This window comes from Dermacentor variabilis, chromosome 10 (genome assembly GCF_050947875.1).
Source record: "Dermacentor variabilis isolate Ectoservices chromosome 10, ASM5094787v1, whole genome shotgun sequence".
NCBI classification, from domain to species: domain Eukaryota; kingdom Metazoa; phylum Arthropoda; class Arachnida; order Ixodida; family Ixodidae; genus Dermacentor; species Dermacentor variabilis.
Window position 1 is genome coordinate 49,900,701 of NC_134577.1, and position 27,543 is coordinate 49,928,243.

Here is a 27,543-nt window from a genome sequence, read left to right on the forward strand (position 1 = left end):
AAAGAATGAAATGAGTGGACGGCGACCGTTTTTCTTTTCATTTCTTTTTCTCGCGCCAATATTGCTAATGAACTTTGGCCCCTCTATAGGCGACCGTCGACAAACGGCGCGTGAGAGCTAGCGCTTTGCTTGGACAACGCGCGGAACGATGTCAGAACACGCTAGTGGAACGTAGATGCCAGCTTTCTCTATAGCCAAGGACCGTCCCGAAGCTTCGTGCATGCGAGGAGTCCACACAACTGACATCCTTGTTTGCCGTTGTGGAAACCGATATTTAGCACTCCATTTTTGCGAATGACGGGGTAACTTTTGTTTAGCAAGTGTTTATGGGCTATATGAAGACAATCGCGGTTGCTTTTTCTTTTATGGCATGAAACAAAAAGAAATGCTACTGACAGGAAGCGCAACACATTTTGGAGCCAGAACGTACGTTAAGCAATACGCGGAACGTGGAAGGCGCGGTGGTTTCGGCCCTCGAGTTTCCAAACGCAGCAGTATGCATGGCATCACGTCAATTCGCCTTGAAATTAAGCAGAGGACTGCTATTTGACCAGCTTTCGGCGCAGTTGTCAGCACGACACGAGAAGCTCCCCGAGAAGGCATCAGTTGAGCGAGCAGCTCAAGTAAAAGAGAAACAACAAGCTCCATTATGAGGCATGATTGAAGCGAATTGATGAGACGTGTCGCGAAAGGAGAGTTGTTTTATTGTGAGCCCATTGAATGAGAGCTTCGAGGTGCCTGTATTGCTGAGTGGCGTGGATACTTGATGAAGAAGAACACAATGGCGGGCAAATAAATAGCCACACCTTTCTGTGACAACTCTTAAGGGAGTGCTTTACGTTTTGAGGCTAGGGTTGGGTGTTCGAAGACTGAACGCTATACGAATGCGAATTTTCTCTAAAGAAAATGTTCTCTCTAGACTATGCGAATTTTCTCTGAGTTGCGTACAGCTATGGTTCGTTCTCCCTTTAAAGTATCTTCCTGTCCACATTTGAAAAATAACGGACATTATGGCCATCGCCACGCCATCGCATATCCAAACGAGGTTGTGCTCGCCCCTGATCCGCATCCTCCACAGAGGAATATGATTGAGAGGCGCCATGTGTACGACAGGAAAAAAACTTCAGCTGAAAATTTAACCGGTGCGTCATTTCTCTTTGTCGTCTAGCAAATGTACTTTTAATGGCGCCTGAGATTTCCCATGGCATAACAATAGACTGCACTGCCTAACATTAGAGACAGTTTTCTTGCATATAATAGCAACACACAAAAAAAGACAGATCATTCGTTGTTGCCGGCTACATATGAAATCATCTTCCTTTTTTTTTCTGTCGTCGAGAAAAGAAGACGATTGCGCAAGCTACCACCGAGCGCTCGAGGCTCGAGGCGGAACTGCACCAAAGTCGCGCGACCGGTGATGCGCTCGTTCATTTCGAGCAACGCGAATCAGTTATTAGCGCTACTAGCCGTCGAGTAGCTGTTGAAGAGGACCATGTCGGTAAGTTCTCCGTACGTTCATAGTTATATTTAGGGCAGTCACTCTTCCCGTGCATTGCGTGAGGTATTCGAGAACTGTTTTGCAGTCCGAACCACAACGCAGAAATTGACGACCGATTTCCGGCTAGGGCGTCGGCCTGTGTAGGCCTACAACAAATATAATTGGCGTCCACCCAACCGCAATCTACACTCAGCTTCGTCATATCTTAGTGTGGTGCAGCCAGTCGACAGACTGGGTAATACCAGTGGTCGGAAATCCAGCATGCGGCTTTTATGTAAATCAATGAAGGGGGCTAGTTGGTGAACGTTCATGGTTATATTGCGCTCAGTTTTACAAACACAATATTAAGGAAGGACAGGACGTGGACGGACGAAGCGCAAAATCATGTATGTAAATGTACTTATGTATGTACTTATGTATGTACTTATGTATGTACTTATGTATGTAAATGAACTTATGTATGTAAATACTGCGCTACCTTCTTTTTTTTTCACTTATGGCTGTTTATAGCTAAAGTTAAGCAAATTGCCTGGTCTTTTATTTGCACGTGGTCTCCTAGATTCCGCGCGCCCTTGCCTGTATCTGGCCTCGGCTCAGAGACCACGGTGTGCACCACTTGCTTGCCTATTACAGCTTCACTGGCATCTGACTTGGACAGACGACAGCGCCGAACGAATGTGACGCCGCGTCACATGGTTCGCGGTGACGCTATGAACAGTGGCCAGCGTCCTCACGCCGAAACTCAATCGGGTGTTTGTTCGTTGTGGTTGGGACTTCACGCTTAGTCGAATTTTCAACGCAATATATAGATGAAAATAACAGTACCTCCACGAAATTGGCGAAACGGGCCTATATAACACTTCGCAAGGTTTTTCCGATACTTATTATGTAACGATAATACCATTCACTGCCCAAATAACAAAATCTCTGAACGTTTTGCTCGTACGACTGCCCAATACTTTAGAATGGCTAAATGATGAAAAGGTTGCTTAATTTGGACTCATTGTGACTGCAGTGTAAAACTCTAATGCCTCTGTCTTCGACTGTGACGTTTCTGGGTGTTACAGGGGAGAAGCCAGACATTGGGTATGTATTTGCTGTATCTACGTTACTCAGTGGTTCTTTCAAACCGATACTGCTTCTGCATTTTCTTTCCTTCAACTTAGTAAGCCTGCAACGGTTGTTTACCTCCATTTTATATCTTCCCGAATACAATAAAAGGTGACTGGATTGCTTAGCCATGTAAAATAGAAGAAAGATGCAGACCTTCTGCAATCAACACGTCAGTAGCAATACTAGATCTGGGCTCGTTCTCAGTTATTTAACCCGTAAAGAAAGTAACTCATTTTATGAACAAGTGTTAACGTAACTGTGAAGCATGTAGAAGTCATTAACAGGCTATCTGCTACAAAAAAAAAATGCAAATGTACACATTGGGTTTGGTCCGCGGGTTCGTGTGTTGAAGAGGTATGCGACATTGCAGGTGGAACAGTAAGCGTCCGTGTAGCCGGCAGAACGTTTGAAGTTGACCTGGAGCTTCTGAAGAAGCACAGTTGCTACTTCGCAAAATGCTTCCACAAGCTCCCCCAAGAAGCGTTGAAAATACCGGTAAGAACTGTCGCACCGAGCAGTTACTAAACTCTTCTTTTTATTCTCTGTCAAGCTCCACAAATGATGAGTCATACTACATGCTCTGGGATGAATTTACATCTCCAAGGAGCGAAGGCACGTGGCAAATAAAGTTAGAGTGGAGTTCACGCTATGTGCTTATCGTATGCTTCGGCGGTGGCTATTTCATAGCTCTTAAAGGGGTCCTGTCGGCGTACTATCTGTCGGTCAAATCAAATTTGAACTGCCTGCCGCGGTGACATCAGTAGGCAGCCGTTGTGGGCCACTTCGCCGTAGCCATCGCAATGCACGACATTCAATAAAGAGAGGAAGCATCACGATCTTCGCGAAGCCGATATTTGACTGCCCAGAAGTACGCTTCGGCTGAGCACACTGAGGTACTTTTCGCTACAAAGTATTTCTAAAGTAGTCTAGTTTAACTTCAAATGCATTTCTCGACTTGAATAAAAGATGTTTCAGGGCTCTTTTTAAAGAGAGCTTTAGCTCGGGGCCAACTCTAATTTCCATATTCAAGTACATGTAAAACCCTCAAATGCTTTGATAAGAACTCCACTGGACAGATTCGAAAAAAAATTGTTCCGCTCGACATAAATGATTTAATACTAGTGATTATAAAGACGCTAGAAGGCAAAAATTTAATATATAGAACCTCAAATTATTTTGAAAAATTGACTAAAAGTTAAGGTTTGCAAATTTGTCACTTCGCCAAAAACAGACATACTGCAGCTGTGTAAGCTGCATCTGTTAGATAATACGAAGCGGACAAATTTCATCTAGAAATTTATAGCTTAGGCATGTTGTTGCAATGTTTACAAGAGTTTCTGAAAACCTTCCACCCAGAATTCAGTGGTGCATTTCAAGCGGTGTGTAATGCATCCATTTTGTTTGCTATAGATGTACTAGTAGGCGCAATTGACGGAATTACAATATCATTTTTTACTGCTTTGTTACTGAGTTCTAAAGCTGACACTTGAGCTTTTTGTTAATTTCGCAATTTTTAACGATTCTTGTGAAAAAGCTGCCGGCTTAAATAAGAGATCTAGTTCCTACGGTCACTACATTTCGACTTTTTTTTAAGTACAACAAACTTCATGATTTCGGTACAGCGGTTTCCGAGAAAAGCTTTCTGTATTTGCATATATACTTAGGGGCGCCCGAGTTAGATTCCTCTTAAGTCGTAGTTCCTACAAGAGCAAATGACTGGCGGAAACGTTGCGGAAATTTTACCGTTAAAGTAATTGCAGTTAATACCAAGATGCCAGCATACTGATGAAACCATGGACCCTGCAATTGCAGCTGGAGCTCCAAGACGTCAAGGCCGAGGTGTTCGAAGCACTGGTGCTTTTCATGGAGACGGGGTTTCTGGACGCGGACCCATTCACGGCCTTGGACATCTACGAAGCGTCCATGCTGCTTGGAGTTCATCGAGCCATCAAAGAGATTAAGAGGGTAAGCGGCTCCACGGGACGAAATTGGCGGACGTGTAACACCTTTGTCAAAGCTGTCGCATACAGCTAAGGAACGTTTGCACCGTCACTTGAAATTCACCCACTTTGGAATGATCTTACTGGGCGCCCCCAAAACTAGCGCTGCGAAAAAAAGAAGATTTGGAATGATCTTACTGGGCGCCCCCAAAACTAGCGCTGCGAAAAAAAGAAGAGGTAACTAATGCTTCTACATTTGACTGGCCGAGCATGCCACTCGTATCACGTGCTTCACCTGCAGCCCCGCATCCATGCTTTTCAGAATGTTTAAAGACTACGGAAAGAGGTGGCAACCCATGAAAACAAAGGTGTAGAATAATTTCATTTCACAGCAGTAGTAGACGTTCGGAGATGCTACAGGATCAATTAGCATTCGATAGGTTACTCAACTGCAATAAAAATTTAAAAAAAATACAAATGTCAGCAGTGTGTAGAATAGATAAGGAAATGAAAATCCTCCCGCAGACTGACGAATGAATGATGTCGTGGTAGTCGTCGTGCATTTTAGATCTGCGCTGTTTTGAACGCAAAGACGAACACAAACAGTAGAATGAACGACGACACAAAAAGTTATATGTTCCGGTTTGTGTCGATTCTTGTGCTATTAGTTGTGCAGACCTCTAAAGGAAACTGGTACCAACCATTACGTAAGTGTCATTGATAGCATGTTGACAGGGGAAAAGAGAAATCAAGGGGTACAGAAAACATAAAATGCACATGCCTACCAAAAATGATGCTAGTACAGTTGCCTGATTTGGGAGTAAATTGGCAGGAGGCTGTCGATAAAAGGTTGTGAGCAAAGAACAAGGAGAACAGAAATTTAAACCAGTGGGTGCGGAAAGGTCATGATAAACACCCAATGATGCAATTATAGAAGAGGTCAAAGGTTAGGAAAATCAGAGAAGCAAGCGTGGCAAAGCTCCACCGCCTGAACTGCCTATTTGGTACGCGGCTAAGTGAATTTGGCGCATTCTATTCCTGCGAGCTTTTCTCTCTGATTAGTGCCAGTGAAGAGATGACTCCGCGGCATATGTTCTGGGAGATTCGCTGATAGGGATGTGGAAATCGCGCTGACAACGCAGTGACTGTCTACGTAGCTAACACCAGTCAGGAGTGTAGAGAACAGAGGGGGAAATGATAGATAATGGGACAGGCAGATGAGGAAGGGAAGTGGGTGGCTCGGCTCACAGATACGGCCCACAGAGGACTAAACGCGATCATTCAGAAGTTCTTTTTTTTTTCTTTTTTGAAGAAGTCGATCAGAGACACTTATCCAAAGCTCTTGTCACCTAGGAACTGCCCCACCGGTGAAAGGTGGATATTGGGCCGTCGATTGTACCACGGGTGAGACGCTCTGAAATCACGAAAGCTTCGAGTAACGGGCATCGTAAGCATGTCAAGTTTCGTCCTTTATAGTAGTTTGTGCCTCACCTGTAAGGTGCAATATTTGGTCAAAGAGCGCGAAAATTCGGTGTCCTTGCAGCTGTACGACGTTTGGGAAGCTAAACTGTCTCCGCTTTCCTCGAAAGTGATTTTGTCAACATAAACAGAGACAGTGAAAGTAGACTGGTGGCACTCGAATGTTACGCGTGCACTCATTTATACTCATTGCCCCTCATTGCCCTCGGGCGTTCCCTGAGCATGGACGCGCTGCCCTCAAGCGACATGTGCCGTCTGGCACACGTCACCTGTTCATTTGGGGGAAAATTATTCGCGGCCCGACCTATACCACAGTGAGGGTGGTGAACAGACAACTTTGAGAAGTCAAGTAGACTTATATGAGAAGATATATGGCATAGACTTCGCTCAGCTTTTTTTAAAGAAGCAGAAAAAAGAATCGCTTCTGCATGCATACCATCCCATCTCCCAACTGTCTCTCACGCTTCTCCAGATAACGCTGATAGGGTCCAAAATGGAGCGCCTCCTGGTATGGTACCGCACGGCCAACAAAGGGAGCAGCGGCCGGGACCGCCAGGCGGCTCTGCGCCTCGTGGCCTCTCGCTTCGACGAGGTGGTGGCTGACGAGCGCTTCCTCCGCCTATCGGTCGCCGAGGTTGTGCCACTGTTCAGCTGCTCACGGCTGGGAACTTCCGGGTGAGCATTTATTTCGCTGCGCTTTAGTTCGAAGCGAAGATGAGAACGACATGGTCCGTAAGCCTGGATTTAAAGTTTTATCTATGTAGTTCGAACAGGGAATGCCAATGGAGCCAAGGTTTTCGAAAAGGAACTTTTAGCTTTGTATCTTCATTCTGCACTTACGTAGATCCCATTTTTCCCCATTCACGCACGTTATTCTACGTTACGGGTTTCCGAGAAATTATTTGCCCTATTCAGCTTTCGAAATTAATAATTATTTCGGCCTCGCACTGCGATCTGCTAGCCTCTTGGTTATCTGAGATGTTTGAGCGACCGCCCTCAAAAATCTGCTGTTCCAGAGTTCGATCCCCGGATCAAAAAGGATTTTTCTTAACTGCTACGCTCACTCCCCGACAAACCCATGTGGGTTTCTTAAGCTTCGTGATCGGAGGATTTTTTTTCCCTTTCAAAGGGAGTATTCGTCGGCAGGGCTTTTTGATAGGAGCAACTTAACCTTAACATTCGTTTCTCTTATAAAGAGCGTCCAGTTGAAAAAAAATGAAGTCGACTGAAACTAATCTGCAATGTGTATTTTGCTCTTACCGAAGTTACTTCCTCCCCTCAGTGTTACTACCACTGACAGTTTATAATATTCTTTGATTATCTTTGTGTTATTGACACAAATGTACAAATTCCATTGATTTTTTTTTTCACATTTCCCTGCGATGTTTAGATATCTGCATTCCGTACGTCTTCGAACCTACTTGTGTCCAGAGGTTGTAACGGCGCTCACAATCGCACAGCCAAGTCGAGCAGTTTATTGCATTTTGCCTTACCTTCTACGACAGTTTTTGCAAAATTGTTTCGAATAAAAACGAAATGAACTGAATGAGATGAAGTCTACTTTTGTCACATTGAGGGCGCGCTAAATAAGAACGATTGAATGGTAGAGTCCCGCGAGCGTATTTAAGAGGGTTTAGGTTACCGGGGCGCTACAGCGGTGACAACATTCTTAAAAAGAAATGGGATTCGTAGATTACTTGAAAAGAAATGGTTCGTTAAGAAATTTTAGGGAAAAGGTTAGAATTAGGCTCTCAGGGTAAACCCTGCCTCTCTCCACGGGCGTATGCATTGGAGCACCACGATGGTGATGGCACTGCTACCAGGGTGCCCCCAAAAGCTACGTATAAGTAACGATTTTCTTCATATTCCGCGCTACTATTCTATTTGTCACGAAGAACAACTTAGTTTATTATTGCGTGGCAGAATCTGCAATATTTAATCCGTACATAGCAGTAATGCAAATGTGGTAGCTTCATTAGGGGATCTTATTTAAGGAGTGACAGCGCCCCGCGATCTGATTTTATGACAAACGATGAAACGCAGCCCTCTGAAATTTATTGAAGAGTCAAGGTGTGACATGAAGGTTAATTCTGCATTTGAAAGGTGAGACAGGAAATGCCTCAAAGACAGCCTGCGAAAGATTTACTTCTACCAGCGCATGTGTTCGGAACAATTCTCTACGCGGGTGCCAAAACAAATAATATAGTACGTCAAACAAAGTTTCACTTTGTAGAGTTGCGCGGCGCATAAAGTAGATCTGTGCTGTTAAAATATCGTTTCGAGATTCAATTATTTTTAATTTCAAGAGGTTCGCTTCTAAAAGAAAAAAAAATGAAAACCGAGCTTCCATTTCTCGAATTTCGCGCGAGAACCTCAGCGTGGTCGGAACGCCAATGTGAAGTCACGGATTTCAGAGTATATTTTCGCATTCGGGCCATCATGGATCAGTAAGAATTCTTAAAATGTGTTCAGTCTGACTTCTTTTAGAATACAATGAAGTTGATCTTTCGTGATCGAAAAAGATTACAAAAAAAAAAGCAGACGGTGTGAAAATGTATGACTTCACGACGAACTGGTGTGTGAACTTCACCGCTGTGTCACCCACTGTCTAGCGTTTTTTGTTTATTTTTGCGTATTTTCTGGCTTACCGAACCTCATCTTACGGTAAGCATTTGTATTTTTTCTAATTATAGCAGGCTGATTCACTCATAATGCTCTAATTACACGCACTTTAGTGTCTCCTTAAAGAAAAAAATGGCTGTGGCTTAGCTAAGGTTAAGCCCAGGATGCGAAGCATACTAGCCTTTTAGTTGTTGAACCACTGTTTAGCCTGGTGAACTGCTGTTGCATGGCTATATTTGGTTCGGCTAGACGAAGAAACAACGCATGCAGGCGAGCGCACGAGCTGAGACCCGGCTATGTAGCTGCGCGGCCGCAACCGAGCGCACGAGTTGAGCCTCCGCTTTTGCAGCTGTTATGACGTCATATGGTAGCTACGCGGCCGCGCGCGGCGCAGCAAGGAAGAGCGTGGTTGTGCGGCTAGTATGCTTCGCATAAAACCGTGCCCGCGCGTCGCACGCAGGGAGGTGCCGGTGTTCCTGGCGGCCCTGCGCTGGCTGAACCACGACTACTGCAAGCGGCAGCAGTACGTGGTGCAGCTGCTCAAGTGCGTGCGATTCTCGCTGATGAGCCGCGAGGAGATCGTGCACTGCTTCCACCCTCCGCTGCTGAGCAACATCACCCGCTTTCCCTCGGTCGCCTTCATGGTGCTCGCCGCCTACGGGTGCGTCAAGACCCACCGCTGTCGTACCACCTCGAATGAGCTCGGGCGTACAGACGCACCGCAGTTTCCCAACCTGTATTTAAATTCGTCGCATTTCGTTTTAATTAGAGCGGGAAAAAAGAGAAAGCTAGTCGAGTCTCATTATGACACACAATTGGCGGTCATGGCACATGCTGTATCACGATGGTGTGTACACACGCTAAAAAAAAAGTATTTGCCGTGTAAGAATAATCGCCATCTGCCTTGCTGGCGTTTCCTTTCTTGAAAACGTCGCGCCCGCTACTTTCCTGTCGGGAATGCTACGTCATGCTGATAACGCGCACGCCGTTCTTTACTGGAAAGTAGCGGGCTCGCAGCGTTGAAGAAAGGAAGTGCGGACAAGACAGATGACGTTTATTGTTGCGAGGCAAGATACTACTCAAAGGGTGTAAACTTTTCTTAGAGTGTAGCTCTGTTTCTGTAGGGTGTTCTCTTAAAGGCTAAAGCTTATGACTCGTGTAGATGTGTACACACTCCTTGCGACTATCGTTGTTAAGGGGCCAAAGGGGGGGAGGGGGGTGTTCTGACGAATATGGGGGGATGAGTCACTCAGTGATCGGGCAATAAGACACGGCAGGGGTGGTTTCCACATCAATTTTGTCGACCTGACGTGCCTGTAAACGTAGCTTTTGGGACATTTTTTTTTTTCTTTTAGCATTCCGCAATCCTTGGTGCTAGCCCTGTGTGGTAATCCGGAATGCGGCGGGAGCCACCGCAAACCATACCGACGACTTCGGATAAAGCCACAGTCATAGGCACAGTCATACCGCGGCAAGAGGAACCGCAATTGGAACTAACACCACCGAGAACTTCGGTATAAATTGACCTGAAAGCACTACACGTGTTGCGTCAAAGAAGGCAAAAAGCGTTGAAAAAAGAAGCTTCATTTCTTTTTTTCATTCGCGCAGCACAATCTTCCATGTTGAGCTAGAGGTTTCTGGTGACTTGCAAGCTACTTACAATTTTTGTCTGATGTAGCTTTTGCTGTATTTTATGCAAAATGACGTTGGAAACAATGAATTTCGTGTTCGAGAGCGCCATTGGCGAGATTTCTCGTGACTCAATACCGGACACCTCGAGGTACACGGCAGATAGCGACCGCTCCGAGAGTGTTACTTTGGAGCGGTCTTATTCCGCGACGTTTACGTTTTGAATAGGGGTGCGCGAATATTGGGAAAGTCTGAATATCATCGAGTATTTTTTATTATTCGTATTCGATTCGAGAAAACGGATATACGAACATCTTCGAATATTCAGCTGGATACGAATATTCGAATCAAATCGAATATATTGCTGGCTGTGCGGGAACAAACACGGTTCTTAGCATTTGCTTCTATGTAATCTAAGAATATTGGCGCGATTTTATTTTCGCGCGAATTTCGCGATAATTTCGTGCGTCTAGAGAAATTTTGCCTGTAAAGCACGCCTAGCCACTAAAAGTGTCCTTCTGCGGCAAAGACAGCTTTTCAGTAGCAAGGGGTGAGGGTGAAGCGAGAGTGTATTTATTTTTATTTATTTTTTTTCAGCGCCACCCAAAATTCTTAGCTTATCGCTTGACAGCAAGTGCGATGAGTGACGACGGCTACAGGGTCATAAGCCTCCGATTTTACGGGTATTTGATGAGGTATTTGATGAGGCTGGTGAAGACAGCTAGTTGGAACTACAATATTTTCCAAGTTATCATGAGCTAAATACACAATGTTTTAGTATAACGGCTTACTAGTCTAGTTATTTAACATTGGCGATTACTTTGCCAATGTTAAATTGTAATTTTACAAAATAACAAATAGCCCAACTTGCTAATAAATACCTGTGCATATCATTATTCGACATTCGATTCGATATTCGAAGCTAAGTATTCGGGTTCGATGCGTATTCGAAAATTTTGATATTCGCACACCCCTAGTTATGAACAAATTAAGGGCCCCGCCTAGCAGCAAATCAGAGCAGACAGTTGGCAATCAGCGTTGTTCACCATAGCTCCGTCGAAATTGGAACTTCGGTATCGAAAAACTACTGCGACTCTTTATACAGACATCCGAGCAGTATTAGTATATTACACTACCGAATCAAGATGCAGGTTACTTTTACGTTGCATAGATGTTTGATATGTTAGAGATAGAGAGCGGAGCCACCTGCCGATTCTTATAGCAACACCGAAACACGCTACGTATAGCGACATTTTGAAGGCCAGCCTTAAGGTATTTTCAAGGTATTTAAAAACAATCGGACCATTACACCCGGCGAGAAAAAAAATGACGCCTCGGAACATTTGTAGTCTGAAAGAGCTATCTGGACTAGTTGGTGAAAATAAAGTTGGTAAAAAGGGGGTAATTCGTAAAAACGTATTTCTGACCTGTTCTGTGAGATTTAAGGCGACAGCATCAGAAGGCAGTCAGTCGACATGCCTGCCTTTCTGAACAATCTTTTCTGGCTCTCACGTTCTGACAGCGATGAATTGTTCGTGAAGCGAGTGAGCTCATACGTGCCTCTAGAGGCGGCCATCTTTGAGAAGGGGCTGTTTTTCCCTCTATTACTCAAGTTCCCGTTGTCCCTTGCTGTGTGGTGCGCAGGGTGGTGTCACTGCAAGAGGAAGGCCGCGAGCACCTGCTGGCCAGGTTCGCCAGCCAGCCGCGGACGTTCCTTTGCCCCAAGCCAGAGGGTCAGCAGCAGGCCCCCTTGTGGGTGGGTATTACTAATGTCGCTCGTGAGTAGGATAAGCGCGGTGCTAACGTGGGGTAACGAAACTTACTAGGAGGGAGCATGACGCCAGGCAGCTAGCCCCGACAAGCGAGTGTCCTGTGAAGCCCTCCTTCATTTACTTACACCTGCTCTTTTGACTATTGGTAAATATGCCCTCCTTGGTGTGCCGAACCTTTTAAGTCAGGTATTGTTTCGTTCGCGATAACCTTTAGCGACGCCCATGCCACCCACTCTACTCCCATGCCTACTCTCTGCGAGCTTCTCGGATAAAAATTACCGCTTGCCTATCGCATGGTGAGGTCCTATGTTCTTCATTTTACATTTCGATTGGTAGGCTCCAGCATTGGCGTGTGACGCTCCCTGGTACCCTTTTTCCCCTTCACCCATGGGTGCCGAAGCGCGGCTTTTCTATTTCACTTATTGCAAGGCTTAAACAATTTGTTTAACCACTGAGTTCTTATTAGCCATCTATTCAACGGCAACTCACTGTCGTTACGATCTGGATGGGATTCGAATTGACGTTCTTGGCTAGTCCGCTGTCGCACGCGCCACACGCATTCAGTGGAATTGCAGCGCCATCTAGGGACACGCATATTAAACGCCTTCGGCAAATAATTGAGGTCCGTGCAGGGTGGTCCACACGATCTGGCCATCCGCTGTTATAAAGGCTTTTTGGTGACCCTACGCATGCGTGGTAGATCAAGTGCTTAACAAAGACCTGTAGGGCACGACTACGTGATGACTGAACGGCAACGATGCATGTAGCGTACGTAGAGGAACACTGTCCACCGTCGGGAATATTCACCATGCCGTTATGCACTTGTGTATTATTACTTGTCGCCGACTGCCGTGTACAGCCCGACAAGCCTTCATGGCTTGGGCTGACCAGTTTTTGAATGTGTGATATTTTCATGAAATAAAGCATTATTATTATTATTATTATTATTATTATTATTATTATTATTATTATTATTATTATTATTATTATTATTATTATTATTATTATTATTATTATTATTATTATTATTATTATTATTATTATTCAATCTTAAGACTCTCTCAAAACACCTTCTGACATGTAGCACAGATTTCGCTCTCACGAATTGGTTACGCTAGAAGGGGCAAACAATACTTGTATGTGAACTAAAGTCATTATTTAAATATTTTACGGACTTTCAGTGATTCACTTGAATTGCAGGCCAGTGAATGCTCATTCATTTAAATAATGTCCTTTTAGAGAGGACAGTGTGAACTTGAAACCGTGCAGCGTATTTCGTCACACATTTAGTTAACGGACGTCTCGACAACAGAATTCCGTTTAGGTAGGTATGACTTCAGAACTCACCTGCTCCAATTCGTGCATAACAATGTACACCATAAAAAGGGGCACTTTAAGGTTAATTATAGAATTTATTGTTAATTCGTCAAATGTTGATTCTATTTCTCGCCCAAGTTAAGTCCGCCTCTTTGAATAAGCCAGCCCGAGAATCACAACTGTGCCACCTGCCACAGGCGATACCGATTGTGTTTAATAAACAAAAACATGGCGCATTCCGATACAAATTAATCCAGTAGGTACTGCTGATGCAAATAGTTTTACGTTAAGAACACTTTTGTAACGTCGTACTACAAATAGGAATGCCGGCGACTACTCTGCATCTGACATATCCAAGCGAGTTCAAATCTCTTCACAGCTATTCACGGAAAAACAAAGTGTAGTGCTGTGCGCCTAAAATTGGAACGATATTTGGTGGCACGACGTTTCAACATGAATTTACATGGTAGTGTGACTACAGCGTTATGTCTGAGATAGTGGACTGGTCAGGTTCGGGGACCACTTGTTGGGGTTATGTGCGTTCTACGATTCATTGAATTGGTAGTGTACTACAGGTACCACAGGCTTACGTGTAAGAGAGGTTGTGCAAGTGGTTCTTGCTTAAGCGCGTTTGCCACATATCGAGTTAATTGCAGCCGCTCCCGGGGCCGCCGGAAGGAAGCGTGGCGCAACGGCGTCATCATGCCGCCACCGCTTTGCAGACAGCCTGGCGGGTCAAAAAGGCACGCCGAGATCTATCCGCGAGACGCCGCCAAGCGGAGGGCGTCTCAGAGACTGGTTAGCACATGAAACATTTTTTTCTTGGCGGTCTAATGAAAAGTGAGGAACACTAGCGTGTATACTGCGCAGCGTTTCTAGCCGACAAAGGCGGAGCACGAGACTTCCGTGAGACATCACTTGCGTGCCATTTTAGTAGTCGTTGAATTTGAACACGTCATAGCTATCGAATCCTTTAGCCTCGTCATGACATATTGCTCTTCTATGTAAGTGAGTGAGTGAGTGAGTGAGTGAGTGAGTGAGTGAGTGAGTGAGTGAGTGAGTGAGTGAGTGAGTGAGTGAGTGAGTGAGTGAGTGAGTGAGTGAGTGAGTGAGTGAGTGAGTGAGTGAGTGAGTGAGTGAGTGAGTGAGTGTGAGTGAGTGAGTGAGTGAGTGAGTGAGCGAGTTTATTCATTTATTTAGTTACTTATGTATTTGTTTATTCATTTTGTTTATTTATTTGGATGAAATTGAAAATCTTGGCTACTGCTGCATCGCCGATTTGTTCACAAACAGTAAATCGCCTAATATAAGGGGATACAAAAAAAAACATTCCAGCAATAAAGCACATTTCGTAAACGAGCTTAGTCAGTCAGTATGTAAAAGGAAGTAACAAAATGCCACATTCTGCACACTCTGCAATCAAACAAGTCAATGAACAATCAATGGAATAATACAAATAAACAAACACAGAAGGACATACTATGAAATGGAAATATTGACATCCACCCGCCTTGTAATACGAAGCTACAAAGGGAACGCATACAGGTTTCCCATAGGGAAAGCCTCCACGTCGCAGGTATGCGCAAACTTATTTGCCACATTCAGTGTCCCAATGCTTTTCTTTTTCGAATAATTCGATCTCGATCTGCAGTGTGCTAGCTCCCTGGTTTACTCAAATGCAGCGCGACCGCACGGGAAAGGCATTGGGCCGGGGTACGAATCCCGGACCAGGCCTAATTTTTCTTCACCTGCGAAGCTTTCTTCGTGACAAACCCGTGTGGGTTTCTTTTATCGCCTTATGCTACAAAACGAGTGGATGTCGATGTTTCCCCTTCATGAACTTTCCTCGACCTTGCGTCCTTCCGCAGAACTGATTTGCCAGGTACACACTAAGTGCGCATACGGAGATACAACGTCACTTTCAGTTAAGAAGGCTATTAAAGCTTTCAGAGCTGGTCGCTGCAGTGATACGATATACCATGACCCAAGAAATTTTCCTAGGTTGAATGAACACTCATCAATTAAGGAGCATCACGGTTGTCTCCAAAGCAGACCTTTACTGTTGAAACTTTGAACAGTTTATTGGAACGTGTTCCAGGTTCTTCCACGAATGGCCGCAGTTTTCAACAAGCTCTCTTTAAATATGACACAGAGTACGCGACAAGAAAATACACAAGGTCCGAAGATGTCACAGCAAACCTAGGACAGCACCCCCCCCCCCCCCCCCCCCCGTTTAGCATAAAAAATATCTGTAAGTACCATGCAAAGTGGCGGTGGGAGACAAAATGGCGATCGTAACACCGGGAAAAGTAGATGTTTTAACCTGTGATTAAGGGAACACGAGTTATCTCTTTCCGGGATGTTAAGATTGCATTTGCCATGACATTGCCGAGACTGCAGGTGAGCCAGACGCGTTGGTTCTTTCAAAAGATAGATTCATAGGGCGTAAAATCATTGAGGCATTTTATATCAAAATGAAAGTAGAGGGGTGCATTAACCGTCCTTCAATTAACTTGTCAGACGAGGAGCACGCTTATTTACGCTCCATGTGTTACACAAGAACACGAATCACGTTCTTGTCTACTTACGCGTATATCTTTGAAACCACGAATGTGAGAGGACATTCTGCGCACACGTAGGATTGTTTTTTTTTTCAGTAAACGCAGTTGTGTATACGACTTATCTCGTCTGTCCCCTTCTAGCGTGTACCCATCCCTCCCCCCCCCCTCCCCCCTAACTAGCGCAGCTATCAACTAATCAAGTTTCTTTAGGTTACGTTATGCATTTGGCACCAGTGTGATAATCGTTCTCATTGATTGAAGTCGTGCTAGTGCGGAATTGTAAAAGCATTTTGTTCTCACTGCTAGCCTCCTGCTTTGGGCGCGTTGTGGGCACAGTTGCTTTCCCCGCTGTAACTGCGTCAGTGCGCACGTGCTCGTAGCTTCTCCGCGTGCAGCGAACGCCGAGAGATCACGAGAGAACGGAGGGACACGGTAGAGGATCGCGACAGTTATCTTTGAGCGGTGACACTTCGGCCTGCTTTCAGACATTGCGGACACGGAGCCGGGCACCACAGACTTCCATGCGCGGTTGACGAACCTACAAGAAAGCCCTCTTAAGACGGTCACCAACACAACCGGCGCAGAGGCATCCACAGAGGCGCAGTCGCCAAAATCAAGTGGTAAGCGGCCCTGACAGTAGGTGTGTGCCTCCAACAAGCATAGTGGTCTGTGCTAAGTTCAGGCTAATGACATACACGTGGGTACAGTGTAATAATACAGTTGCACAAGGACCTTGGTCATGAGAGCGATGCTATTGTCACAGCTGCATTAATCCTCGCGACAGGCAATGAAAGACCTGATGTTCTTTTACTGTAGTATCTTTCTTTTAGATGTTTGCGCGCATATAACGCGAGTGATTAAAGGTTAACGATGGCGCTGAATAGAAAGTTGTGAAAGCATTCGCTCAAAGTGGATGAGTTGGCAGTATTACAGATGGATAAGAACACCCACGCCGCTTCCAAGGCACAGAGTATACAGCAGTTACATACATTACTTCCCATGTTTTCCAGAATGGTTAAAGCTACATGTGTGCTGGGCTACCATGAGCGCGCGTCTAAGCATTAATTGTGAATGCGAAGTTTAAGCTGAATTTGCGCATAAGTTACTGCGCATTATTTTGATCCTTACACGACCCACGAGGACAACGAACTGACATGGATGCTGTCTTATTTTTCTAGAGAGCGTTGCATCCGATTCTTCGACCAAAACGATGCCCAGTCCCGTGAAGGAACCCTTCACGCCGATTCTCAAAGTGGTCATCAAGGACGGTAAGCATAATTTAACTCTACAGTGACACAGTTCTAGACTGATGTGCCTCTAATGTGCTTTCATGACTTGTCCTGGTCGATCGTATCTTAAACACAGCCAGCGGGCCTTAGAAATATTAAAAGGACAATAAAGATGACAACTAAATAAAATTTAACGTGATAAAGCATCCTTTCGAAATGGTATTTTTTATTTAAAGATACCTTACAGGCCCCTAGAGACATTGTATGAGGGGGGAGAGTATACGTAAAGATTATAACATTCAATTATTAGAATACATATGTGAATAAATATAGAAAAAAATACAGGCTAAGAAATGCGCAAACATACAGTAATATAGTGTTACAATATGTACAATGAACAAACCGAGTGCTTTTGAACGCGACAAGTTATTGATCAATAAAGTTTCACTCAGTAAAATATAATCAATAGAATTACAGAGCGAGTTGGACATGATTACGCAACAATGAAACAGTATTTAACGCCCAACTGCACATTTAGTAACAAGAAAAACAAAGGACGAAAATGATACGTTAGGTTATGTAGAGTTTGAAAAATCCGTTGTAAGCCGGAAATTTTCTTGGTCACTCTCATAAGCTATGGCGTTAGAAAGGCAAATGGCTCTTGGAAGAGCGGAGTCGTTAAACGAATTATACTGTTGACGCGCATGAAATTTAACCGATTGTACAACCATAGTTGTAATGAGGAGCTTCAAGAGGCAGAAGTGATGGCGCTGTATTAAGGACGTATTTATGAAATAATGTTAGCAGGGCTATATCACCACGATCATGCAAGTGCTGTAGTGAGAGGTCGCGTTAAATTTGTGTTGTGCTTTTGTTAGTCATAACAGCGGGAAATAAAACACGCAGCCCTATTCTGATTACATTTCAGTTTTAGATCAAATATTTCTTATGGGGAGACCAGATGGATTCAGCGTATTCAAGCTGTGGTTGAACAAATGTTAGGTAAGCTAGTTTGCGAATGTCTTTAGTAGAATGATGCAACTAGCGTCGTTGTACCCTAATGATGTCGAAGAATTGGCGCATATGCAGTCAAACTGCATTCACCATGGACGAGTCGAAGTTAGGTTAACACCAAGATATTTATATTGAGTATGATGTAAAATAGTGGTGTTATTCATGTGATAATAAATGTTGAAATAGTAAGCTTACAGCTTAGAGATTTGACATTTAGAAACGGTAAACTTCATTAGGCAAGTGTTAAACCAAAGAAAAATAAGTTCTAGATCTTTTTGGAGGATTGTACGATCATCGACGCACTTAATGGAAAGATAAAGAATGCAGTCGTCGACAAAAATGCGCACGTCTGAGGAAATGTTTTTCGGTAAGTCAATTATGTATATTAGAGTAACGGCTAAAGAACGCTGTCTTCTGGTGCACCTGAAGTAATGTGTGAAAGAGGAGAGGAAAAACTAACTGCTGTGAATTGCTGACGATTGGGTAGGAAATTGCGAATCCATGTTAGTGTAAGAGAATCTAAGAACAGGTAATTTCAAAAGCAAACGTCAACGTGCTACAAGGTCTAACGGTTTTGAAAAGTCTATAAAAGCGCAATCAGGTTATAGATCTTCCATATTAGTATGTAAATCAGTTGTTACTTCGAATAATTGTGTCTCACTTGAGAAGTTTCTCCGAAAACCGTGTTGATTAAAAAAGAATTTGTTGGCCTCCAGGTGGCTGTAGACATTTGAGGCGATCACATGTTCTAGCATTTTGTAGCACTTAGATATTAATGATATTGGGCGGTAGTTTTCCGGTGCGTATTTATTACCTCACTTAATTATGAATATGACATTTGCTATCTTTTAGTCTGAAGACAGCACGCCAGTCTCTGGTTGCCTGAAGATGTGAGACAGAATTTTAGAATTAATTCTGTCAACGCCACAGGATGTGGTTAGCCAGAGGTTATTTATCAGGCATGCGACACCTTCAACTGTTATTTCTATAGGTAAAATATATTTGTAGTTTATTTCCCATTTATCCGGTGGATGGTGAATATAGGGGAAAAAAAGAACTATTGAAAGTAGAAGCACAGTGAATATTTGGAAGGGGAGTGATGTTATTGTTATGTAAAGAAATGTTATTGTGGTCCTGTGGGAGTATTCTGTAAGAGTCCACCTAGTGGACTGTCCATTTCGACCGCTGCTGATTGGCTAGGGCCGCTCGTCTCCTCCTCTCTCGTACAGCTGCATCCAATCAGCAGCGTCCGAAATGGACAGTCCACTAGGTGGACTCTTGCAGAATACTTCCCCAGATCTGGGCTTATAATGTGCCAGAACTTTCAGGGAATAGATTTTAGCAGAGATGATAGGTCATGAGTGAACTGTTCAGCGTTTAGAACTATCGTAAGGGCGCTTCGTCCCGTTTCTGAGTAAGCGCAGGGATCTAGGTTAGATTTATCATTGATTATCGTAATATATATATATATATATATATATATATATATATATATATATATATATGACCAGCATACATATGTATAATGCGATACATACGTATCAGCAAGTCTTAAAAGTAAATGTCAAGTGACGCTAGTGAGATCAACAGTCGAGTACAGCGGCCGCACGGTTCTGTTCGAAGAGCGCAGTGTCCGAGACAAGTGCGGACTCGCGGCGGACGACTCCCTGCTGCGGTCGCAGGCAAGCCTGCTCAAGCTTGAGCCGCCGCCGAAAAAGGAGGACAAAGGTGAGAGCGCGGGAACCGCCGGTGTAAAGAAGACCACGGTTTGCTATACTTGCTCGTCGGTGTACGCCGACTCAGAATATTAGTTCCGCACTCGTCACGCGTACTCGGGATGTTTTTTTTAAATATTTATTTATGTGCCCCAAAGACCCCGGGAGGCACTGAATAGCAGGGGGGGATTTGAAAAAACAAACAAAATATCGTGCAACACTTCAACATAGAGAGAAATATTTATGATCGAAGACAAAAAGAAATGCGCACTACGTGAATATCGGTCAACCGATGTTCACCTAGACGGTGAGTGAATGATGAAAGTCGTGTTGAGACGCCGGCATGAACGGCAATGAGATGGCGGTGACTTTGAGCGCACGTATGAAAAGGCTGCCTGTTAACGTATCAACGAAAGTCAGCGAGCTTGAATTAAGTGCCAGTGAGGGTGAACGAAATCGAGTATTAAGGGAAGCGGAAGCCCAAGTGAGTGTCAATAAGTGGGAGTATACGTGAGTGCGAGTGAGTGTGTAGCGGTAAAAATTATTGAGTACGAGGGAGTATTACTGAGCCGACCTATGGGCACACGCATGGCTCTTTCAGTTTCGACACGCTGGTGCTATAATTGCAGGGATGGTAAATTAAAGATTAATGGTATGTTCGGCTGGTAACTGTCGAGTGTTCTGGCGACGCGCTTTATATTGAACTGGTCGAAATCCAGCGCTAGGAAGGCGTCCGCATAGTTCTTTCAGAGCGTCGCGCTCTTGCTCATAGTGTCTCGAGGCGCTCTCACCTCCGACCTTGGATCATGGCCGAGTTCTAGGGGAATTCTGGCCGTTTGCTTCCTGTCGACTTAACGTTCGGTAACGTCTAGGCTCTGCTAGAACCGCGGTACAAGTAGAAGGAAACGACAAAGGATAAAATTAAAGCCAGAAAATGTTGGCGCGGCCCGTGATCATGTCGCGGTTTGTCTCGGGGTGCTCTACCTCCGCACTCTGCGCATTTCGCACGCTCTTGCCAAAAAAGCAAGAGGTGCAACATCAACCTGCTCGCACGTTGAAACGAATACGGTAAGTGTCTACATCGGAATAAGTGACCCACGCTGTACAAGTATATTACCGGTAGAAAAATGTGCAGAGAGTGGTTGGCAAAGCCCCCGCACGAGGACGCATCTACCAAAATCTACCGGGAACCAAACACTCGGCACCGAGTCCGCCGAGCTCAGGATCACGCGTTGGGCTGACTTTTTTGGATGCATGTGTTTTAGGGGGAGGGGGAGCGAGAAAAAGCGAAAGGGACCGCTTCACTGGAACCTGCCTCAGGAAAACTGGCTTCATGACGTCATGCTCCCTCCTAGTTCCTCTCCTTCCTCCATGGGTAAAACTTTTAAGTAACTTGAGGTCTGCTTTCGCCTCTGCAGTAAGGACGCCGGAGAAGGCGCTTCCCTTGCCTGTGAAGCAGCAGCACAGCCCGAGAACGTTCGCCGTGGCCTGGAACCAAGGAGTAGAGAGCGGCCAGGATCTCGGAGTCCCGTCGCCGACATCGCTGTCGCTGCAGCAGCAACAGCAGCAAGCCGAGACACCGCGACAGCAGCCTGGTCCGCAACACGCACAGCCCCAACAGCAACATGGGTCAGCGGGCACATCCGTGTTCACGGTCCAGATCATGGGGGACGTGCAGACCACGCCCACGATGGCCAGGGCAAACCGAAGCTTCGAGTTCAGCTTCCCGGAGAAAGGTTCGAGCGCGGATCGTTTAATTACGTGCGTGACTCTAAAATGCAGCGTGTCAGTACGTTTTGTGTAAGTTTGGAGTCGTTTTAGTGTGGCCGCCCGGTGGGCTCCGGTTCGTTCGCCTTTGGTCTGACGACGAGAGAAAAACTCTTCTTAATTTCTCTTATCGTGGAACCATACTGGACTGAGCGCCACAGCCATTGCTTTGTCAACACTTCCCCCTTTGCTTGGCACCACATTCACGTACATCTCTCATGACTTCACGTGGCGGGAACAGGAGGCCTCGACTGATTTAGAGGCTCCTTCCACGACATGTTTCCCCGCCGCACTTGGTCGTGAATTATACGCTCGAAAACGCATAGCTGTTACAGTGACAATACTGTGAGGATACATTTTGTTCAATTGCACAGTCCTGTAAAGAACAGCGCTGGTCACGGGACACAACCTTAGGGGCAACACAGATAGCAAAGTAGAATAGTCACATACGTGCAGACACGCGCAGCTGGAGGATTGCTCTTCCACTCCCTCGCCATCACCCTTGTACCTCCTCGCACTCTTTCACGATATCCCCGCCCTTAAGTACTTCCTACAGCACATTTCTCATCCCACATTTCTGTTTCGGATCAACGATCGACATATTCTACTGAACCAGAAATGTGTCACGCATGCAGGAGCTTGCTTTTGCGGCCGATTTGTCTGTTTCGAACCAGTGAAAAATTTACAAACACAGAAAAAAGAAATCAGTACCAAGAGAAACAAGGCATTGTAACCGTCAAAGGAAATTGATAAGCTAAAGAAATACACAAAAACGAAAGACGGATGGCGGCGCAACCTTGAAGTTCCCGCACCTGCTCCTTTTCACGTCATGAATTACGGCAGAGTCTTGGAATTAGTTCTTTTCGTGTAGAATAGTGCGGCCTACATTATAATTTATGAGTCATAGATTGAACTTAGAAAGGTTCGAAACAATTTACTGCTCCACAACTGCCCAGATATAGAAGATATTTTTGAAATCGGTGACGTGACGCTGAGGTACCGCCTATGTAGACCTGGCGCAAATTTCAAGAAGTTGGAGATTGACGTTCATCATTTTTTTCCTTCTTTCCTAATAAACGACCCCCCAAACGAGAAATGAGCGAGAATGGAGCTTCGAAAGACTACGTCGTCAGTTCGAACCGACGTGCACCCACCGTGGTTTCTCAGTGGCTATGGCGTTGGGCTGCTGATCACGAGGTAGCGGGGTCGAATCCCGGCCACGGCGGCCGCATTTCTATGGGGGCGAAATGCGAGAACACCCGTGTGCTTAGATTTAGGTGCACGTTAAAGAACCCCAGGTGGTCGAAATTTCCGGAGTCATCCCCTACGGCGTGCCTCATAATCAGAAAGTGGTTTTGGCACGTAAAACCCCTTAATCTAATGTTTAACCAACGCGTTTTTTATTTAGTGTCCCTTAAAACAAATTTCTGGGAAATTGTGAAATTTTATGCAGTAAAGTACCGATTTGCGAGGACAGTACTGCGCGATGCGTGTATTAGAAGATATCTGAGAGACCTAGCTTTCATTTTTTTAGGGCAGGATGCCATCGACTTTTCCGCGGAATGCCACTTTTCCGCGGAAACATGGGTCCATTCAACGCTGCGACTGCGCGGTGCTTTAGTGCAACAGCGACAGGTGGTACTATCGTCCAACGGTGTTGCGTGGATGCGGAACGGTGGCGGAAATGATCGTGAAAAGCAGGCTTGAGACAAGTATAACAGATATGGCATGGTGGTACAGCAATGTATTCTTGGGTTTATTAAACTCCAAGTACATTTCTTTATTGCACATTCAGAGAGATAGTCGACTTGGTGCAGGGTGAACGAATCTGTTACCTAACTTTGCGTGAAAAATTGGGCTTCACGTTGTTTAAGATCATTTAAACGACTACGAGGCGTAGATTTTGGTTCGATTGAAAGCTCAGGATATCCCCCACCCTCATCTTTTGAAGTGATCTGAAAAACTGTTCTCATGTTTTCACATTATATCTGCACTCTTCGAGCCCAAAGCGGGACTAGTTTCTTGGAGAAAATGACGGCAAGACTTCAGCGTGTGCGGTCGTGTGTGGTCGAATAATAAAACTAGACGAGCAGATAGGCGTCTTTCTGTTGCAATTGCAACAGCGAAGTCCCAAACAATGCTGCAGTTATGGTTTATATTATGCCCCCTGATTTGCCTTGAACTTGAAGTGTGCGCGGAGCGTGTTGCATGGAGGGCAAAAAATCTTACGGTGAAAGTGAACACCCAGTTACGTCAGTAAACAGTTTCACCAATCAATATGGCTTTCAGCCGCACACTTTTCAACTTATGGGATCACCTTTTGCGCGCCCCTTTTCAGAAAAGATGACAACACCTTTCCCGTGCGACTTCGACAAGGAATTTGACATGAAAAGTGAGTTTCGCCTAACTGATGAAGTGTTTCTACCTACCTGTGGCTCGAGCATATCTCGAAAGCACCGCTTTCGAGATATGCATTCGTCTTGCGAACTTACCGGTTGTAATTCGTAAAGTATGTGAAGAGGCAATTATTTAGAAAAGTTGATTAGTGTGATTATGTTAATTATTCAATTGAACAATTTGATTTCTCGTAGGAGTAATGGCCGTCTCATCGTGAAATTTAGTCAAGGGCTAGAATTATGCTATCTACCGCAGCTGTTTTTCTTTAATTTGGTGCAGCCAAAAAGAAAACTGGTAAATTGTGAAGGTTACTTTGTCTTCGGTTTATCATGCGTGCGGTCGCCTAAATGCACCATGACCGTAGCAGCCTAAGCGAAGATATATATTAACCAACACAATCTCACGCGATATTGCTATTGGCATATACGAGATGCTCTTCCAAGGCATTCGATCATGCGTTGTCTCTGTTGCTGAAGATACAGCAGCCACGTAACTACGTTAAGAAATGTCATGCAAGCTTGTAAGCATTGGCGCAGCGTCGCGCAAACACTAATCACGACATTCAGTGGGATCCTCCGGTGTGATGATGACAGGTGCGCCCCTAGTAAGGCTTCTAATACGCTTGATCAACACCCCATCGACAACGGTAGCATTTATCTAAGCTCCTTTGAGCAGGTAAATACTATTAAGATAATAACTAACCTTAAGATTTGTTGTTTTTTTATGCAGTAGCCGAGCTCGAAGCAACACAAGCGTCTATGAGTTGCTTTTTCGAAAAAAAATACAAAGCTTTTCATTACATAACTCAACTGACTGACTGCAGCCTCCCAATTTCTTCGTAACGAGTAGAAATACTTCGCTACTGGGCTTAGTAATAAGCCCTACACGGGAACCTTCGCCACGCACAGCGCCGCTGGCCTCATCTGTCGGCCCACATGCCAATCGTTAAAGCTCAATGAAAAAAAAAAGTACTTATCACGAGGATTTTGCACCCAACGAAGGAAGCACACGAACAACTTAATGCGGAAACAGCTAAATGTGTACTGGTCAAGTAAAAGACTGCTAAACAGTGGCGAGGTGATGACACAGAATTCGTGAACATTGTCTATGTATCCATGGTGGCTTTGCTGCCGTGCAGTGTGTCTTGGGGAACCGCGTGACCACGCTCAACGAATGGAAGCGCGAGCGACGGGTAGAAAACAACAGAAAAACTGCACGCTTTTGGTCATCACAGTTGCTACTCCAGCTGTTTCCGGCTATTCCGACTATGAAAACCAAACAGCCCGTCAAATATTGAAACGTTTAGCGCGACAAACGTTTACGCAGAGTCGCATTGCAACCTGATGGGACTAAAGAGCTGTGGTACGCGCGGTGCTTCGATGCTTACAGGCTTCCAAGAGACTGCGTCTTGTGCGGGCGAGATCCCTCGGGCACGGTCCCCGTCCACCAGGACCGCGCGTGCAAAGACACCCGAGAGGAACATCAGCAGCCCCACCAGCTTCCAGACAGTGAAGACGCGCAGTGGTACGTTCGCCACGCTTACATTATTATACACAACGGTCATTACGCATGCGCATGACGGTCAGACCTCGCGGATTTCGCACGCTCATGTTCAACTATTTCAAACAAATGTTTTCGATGATTTTCCTCTTTCCTTTTTTTGCCCAGTCACGTTTTGCTACAATCAGTAAACCCTCGTTATAATGATATCGCTTTATCCGAAATATCGCTTAATTCAATATTTACCGGGGGCTCTAACTGCAGCGCGCTTATTTTATGAGCCTGATTATTTTTGGTGCAGCAGTGCCGAACTCTGTTTAATACGAGATGCGATGCAATAAATCCACACAGGACCTCTTGGTGGCTATTTGCGCTCCTTCGCACCAATATGGAAACGCAGAGAGAGTTGCGACGATCACTCCACCGTGTGGGTGCAGCTACCTGGGCCTAACTGCACTGCGCGATGACAACATACAGACGAAGCGTCAGTTCACGGGTGTCAGCGGAATTCGTCCACTGTCGCATCCCAACTATCGAGCGCGGCTGTACTTCACTATATGCTTTACGAGTGCCCACGCTGTGGGACGTGCGTCCCACCCTACTACGGCTAATTTAGAGCTTCTCCGCTTTTAACGAAGTACAATTCCCGATGACCTCCTTATAACGAGGATTTGTTGTATGTTGCTGCAGTTATATTGCCGTATTGTTAAGTAAAAAGAAATGAGTTAGTAGTAGGGTGTTACGATGGCTTCTATTTCATTATTCCTTCATCACCACCATCGTCAGCCTACTCTTATGCCCAGTGCAGGATGAAGGCGTCTTCCCTGCGATCTCGAATCAACCCCGTCTTGCTCTAGCTGGTTCCAGCTGGCGCCAGCAAATTCCGTAATTTCATCCACCTCACCTAAATTTCTGCAGTCTTCGACTGCAGTTACCTTCCCTTGGCACCCATTCTGTAACTCTAATGGTCCACCGGCTGTCAATCCTACGCATTACATGGCCTGCCCAGCTCGATTGATTTTCCTTATTGTTAAATTTGCTCTGTAACCCACGCATGTGTCTCTTAACATTACGACTATCATGTTTCGTCCCGTTTCGTTTCAAACTAAGGAATAACAAGGAACGAAAAATTTGTTATTCTTTGGTTTGAGAATTTTTCTTCACCAGTAACATAGGGAAGGACACGGAAGTTGCCTTGAGAAGCACCGAAGCAGATGACAGATTATCTAGATCGGCAGGAAGACTGATTCAATTAAATTTCCGCGCACTTAGACAAAGTAAAATGCAAAATAGCTTTCAGTTTTCTTTGTATTTGCTCCTACCTTCATCTTGAATTTCGTAAACTCAGCACCAGAATGCGTTGGCTGTGAAGCCCTGAAAATAATAAGGAAATAAAAAGGAAAGAAAGAAAGAAAGAAAGAAAGAAAGAAAGAAAGAAAGAAAGAAAGAAAGAAAGAAAGAAAGAAAGAAAGAAAGAAAGGAAAAGAAAGTAAATGATGCATTGCTTCTAAAGCGAAGGTGGTACCTTTCCAAATCGTTGGATAAACGTGGTGTGCAAGAACTCAATTTGCAGGTTTTTCAAAGGCTCGTTATCATCGCAACTTAGACATCAAGACTATCGCTCTGCAGTTATAATCACAGTTATATAAACGAATTGTGAAGCGACATACACTGCAAATCGTACTCACTCGGTTCCAATGCGCAGGGGAATCCTTAATAAACAAACTGGCATGACCCACAACTCCAGCATCTAATATGATCGTTTGTGAAAGTTCGCTGCTTCTTCAATCAGTTCTCTATCTTTGGCATAAGCCACTATTCCTTTCTATCTTACTTTCTACGTCTAGCTGTTTCTCTTACTTCGCCCTTGCACGACCTAGGGCTGCATGTCTTTTGAAGTACTGAATTCTCGAGATGCGGATGCGAACATCTTCCTTCTCAGCGAATTGAAGACTGATTGACAGCCTCTTTGAATTCCATTCCTTTCGGT

The 27,543-nt window shown here is 44.9% G+C and overlaps 1 protein-coding gene across 1 annotated transcript; it reads left to right on the forward strand.

The window, feature by feature from the left end:
• Positions 1–1,446: 1,446 nt before the first annotated feature.
• LOC142559229 (uncharacterized) lies at positions 1,447–27,188 on the forward strand. Its single transcript, XM_075670857.1, has 15 exons — positions 1,447–1,498; positions 2,566–2,584; positions 2,982–3,106; positions 4,424–4,576; positions 6,503–6,705; positions 9,113–9,313; positions 11,926–12,037; positions 14,027–14,168; positions 16,417–16,551; positions 17,110–17,199; positions 19,798–19,902; positions 21,308–21,625; positions 23,995–24,048; positions 25,443–25,577; positions 27,127–27,188. The coding sequence occupies exons 1-15, from the start codon at positions 1,493–1,495 to the stop codon at positions 27,186–27,188; spliced, it is 1,860 nt and encodes a 619-aa protein (XP_075526972.1). The 5' UTR covers positions 1,447–1,492.
• The last annotated feature ends 355 nt before the right edge of the window (positions 27,189–27,543 follow it).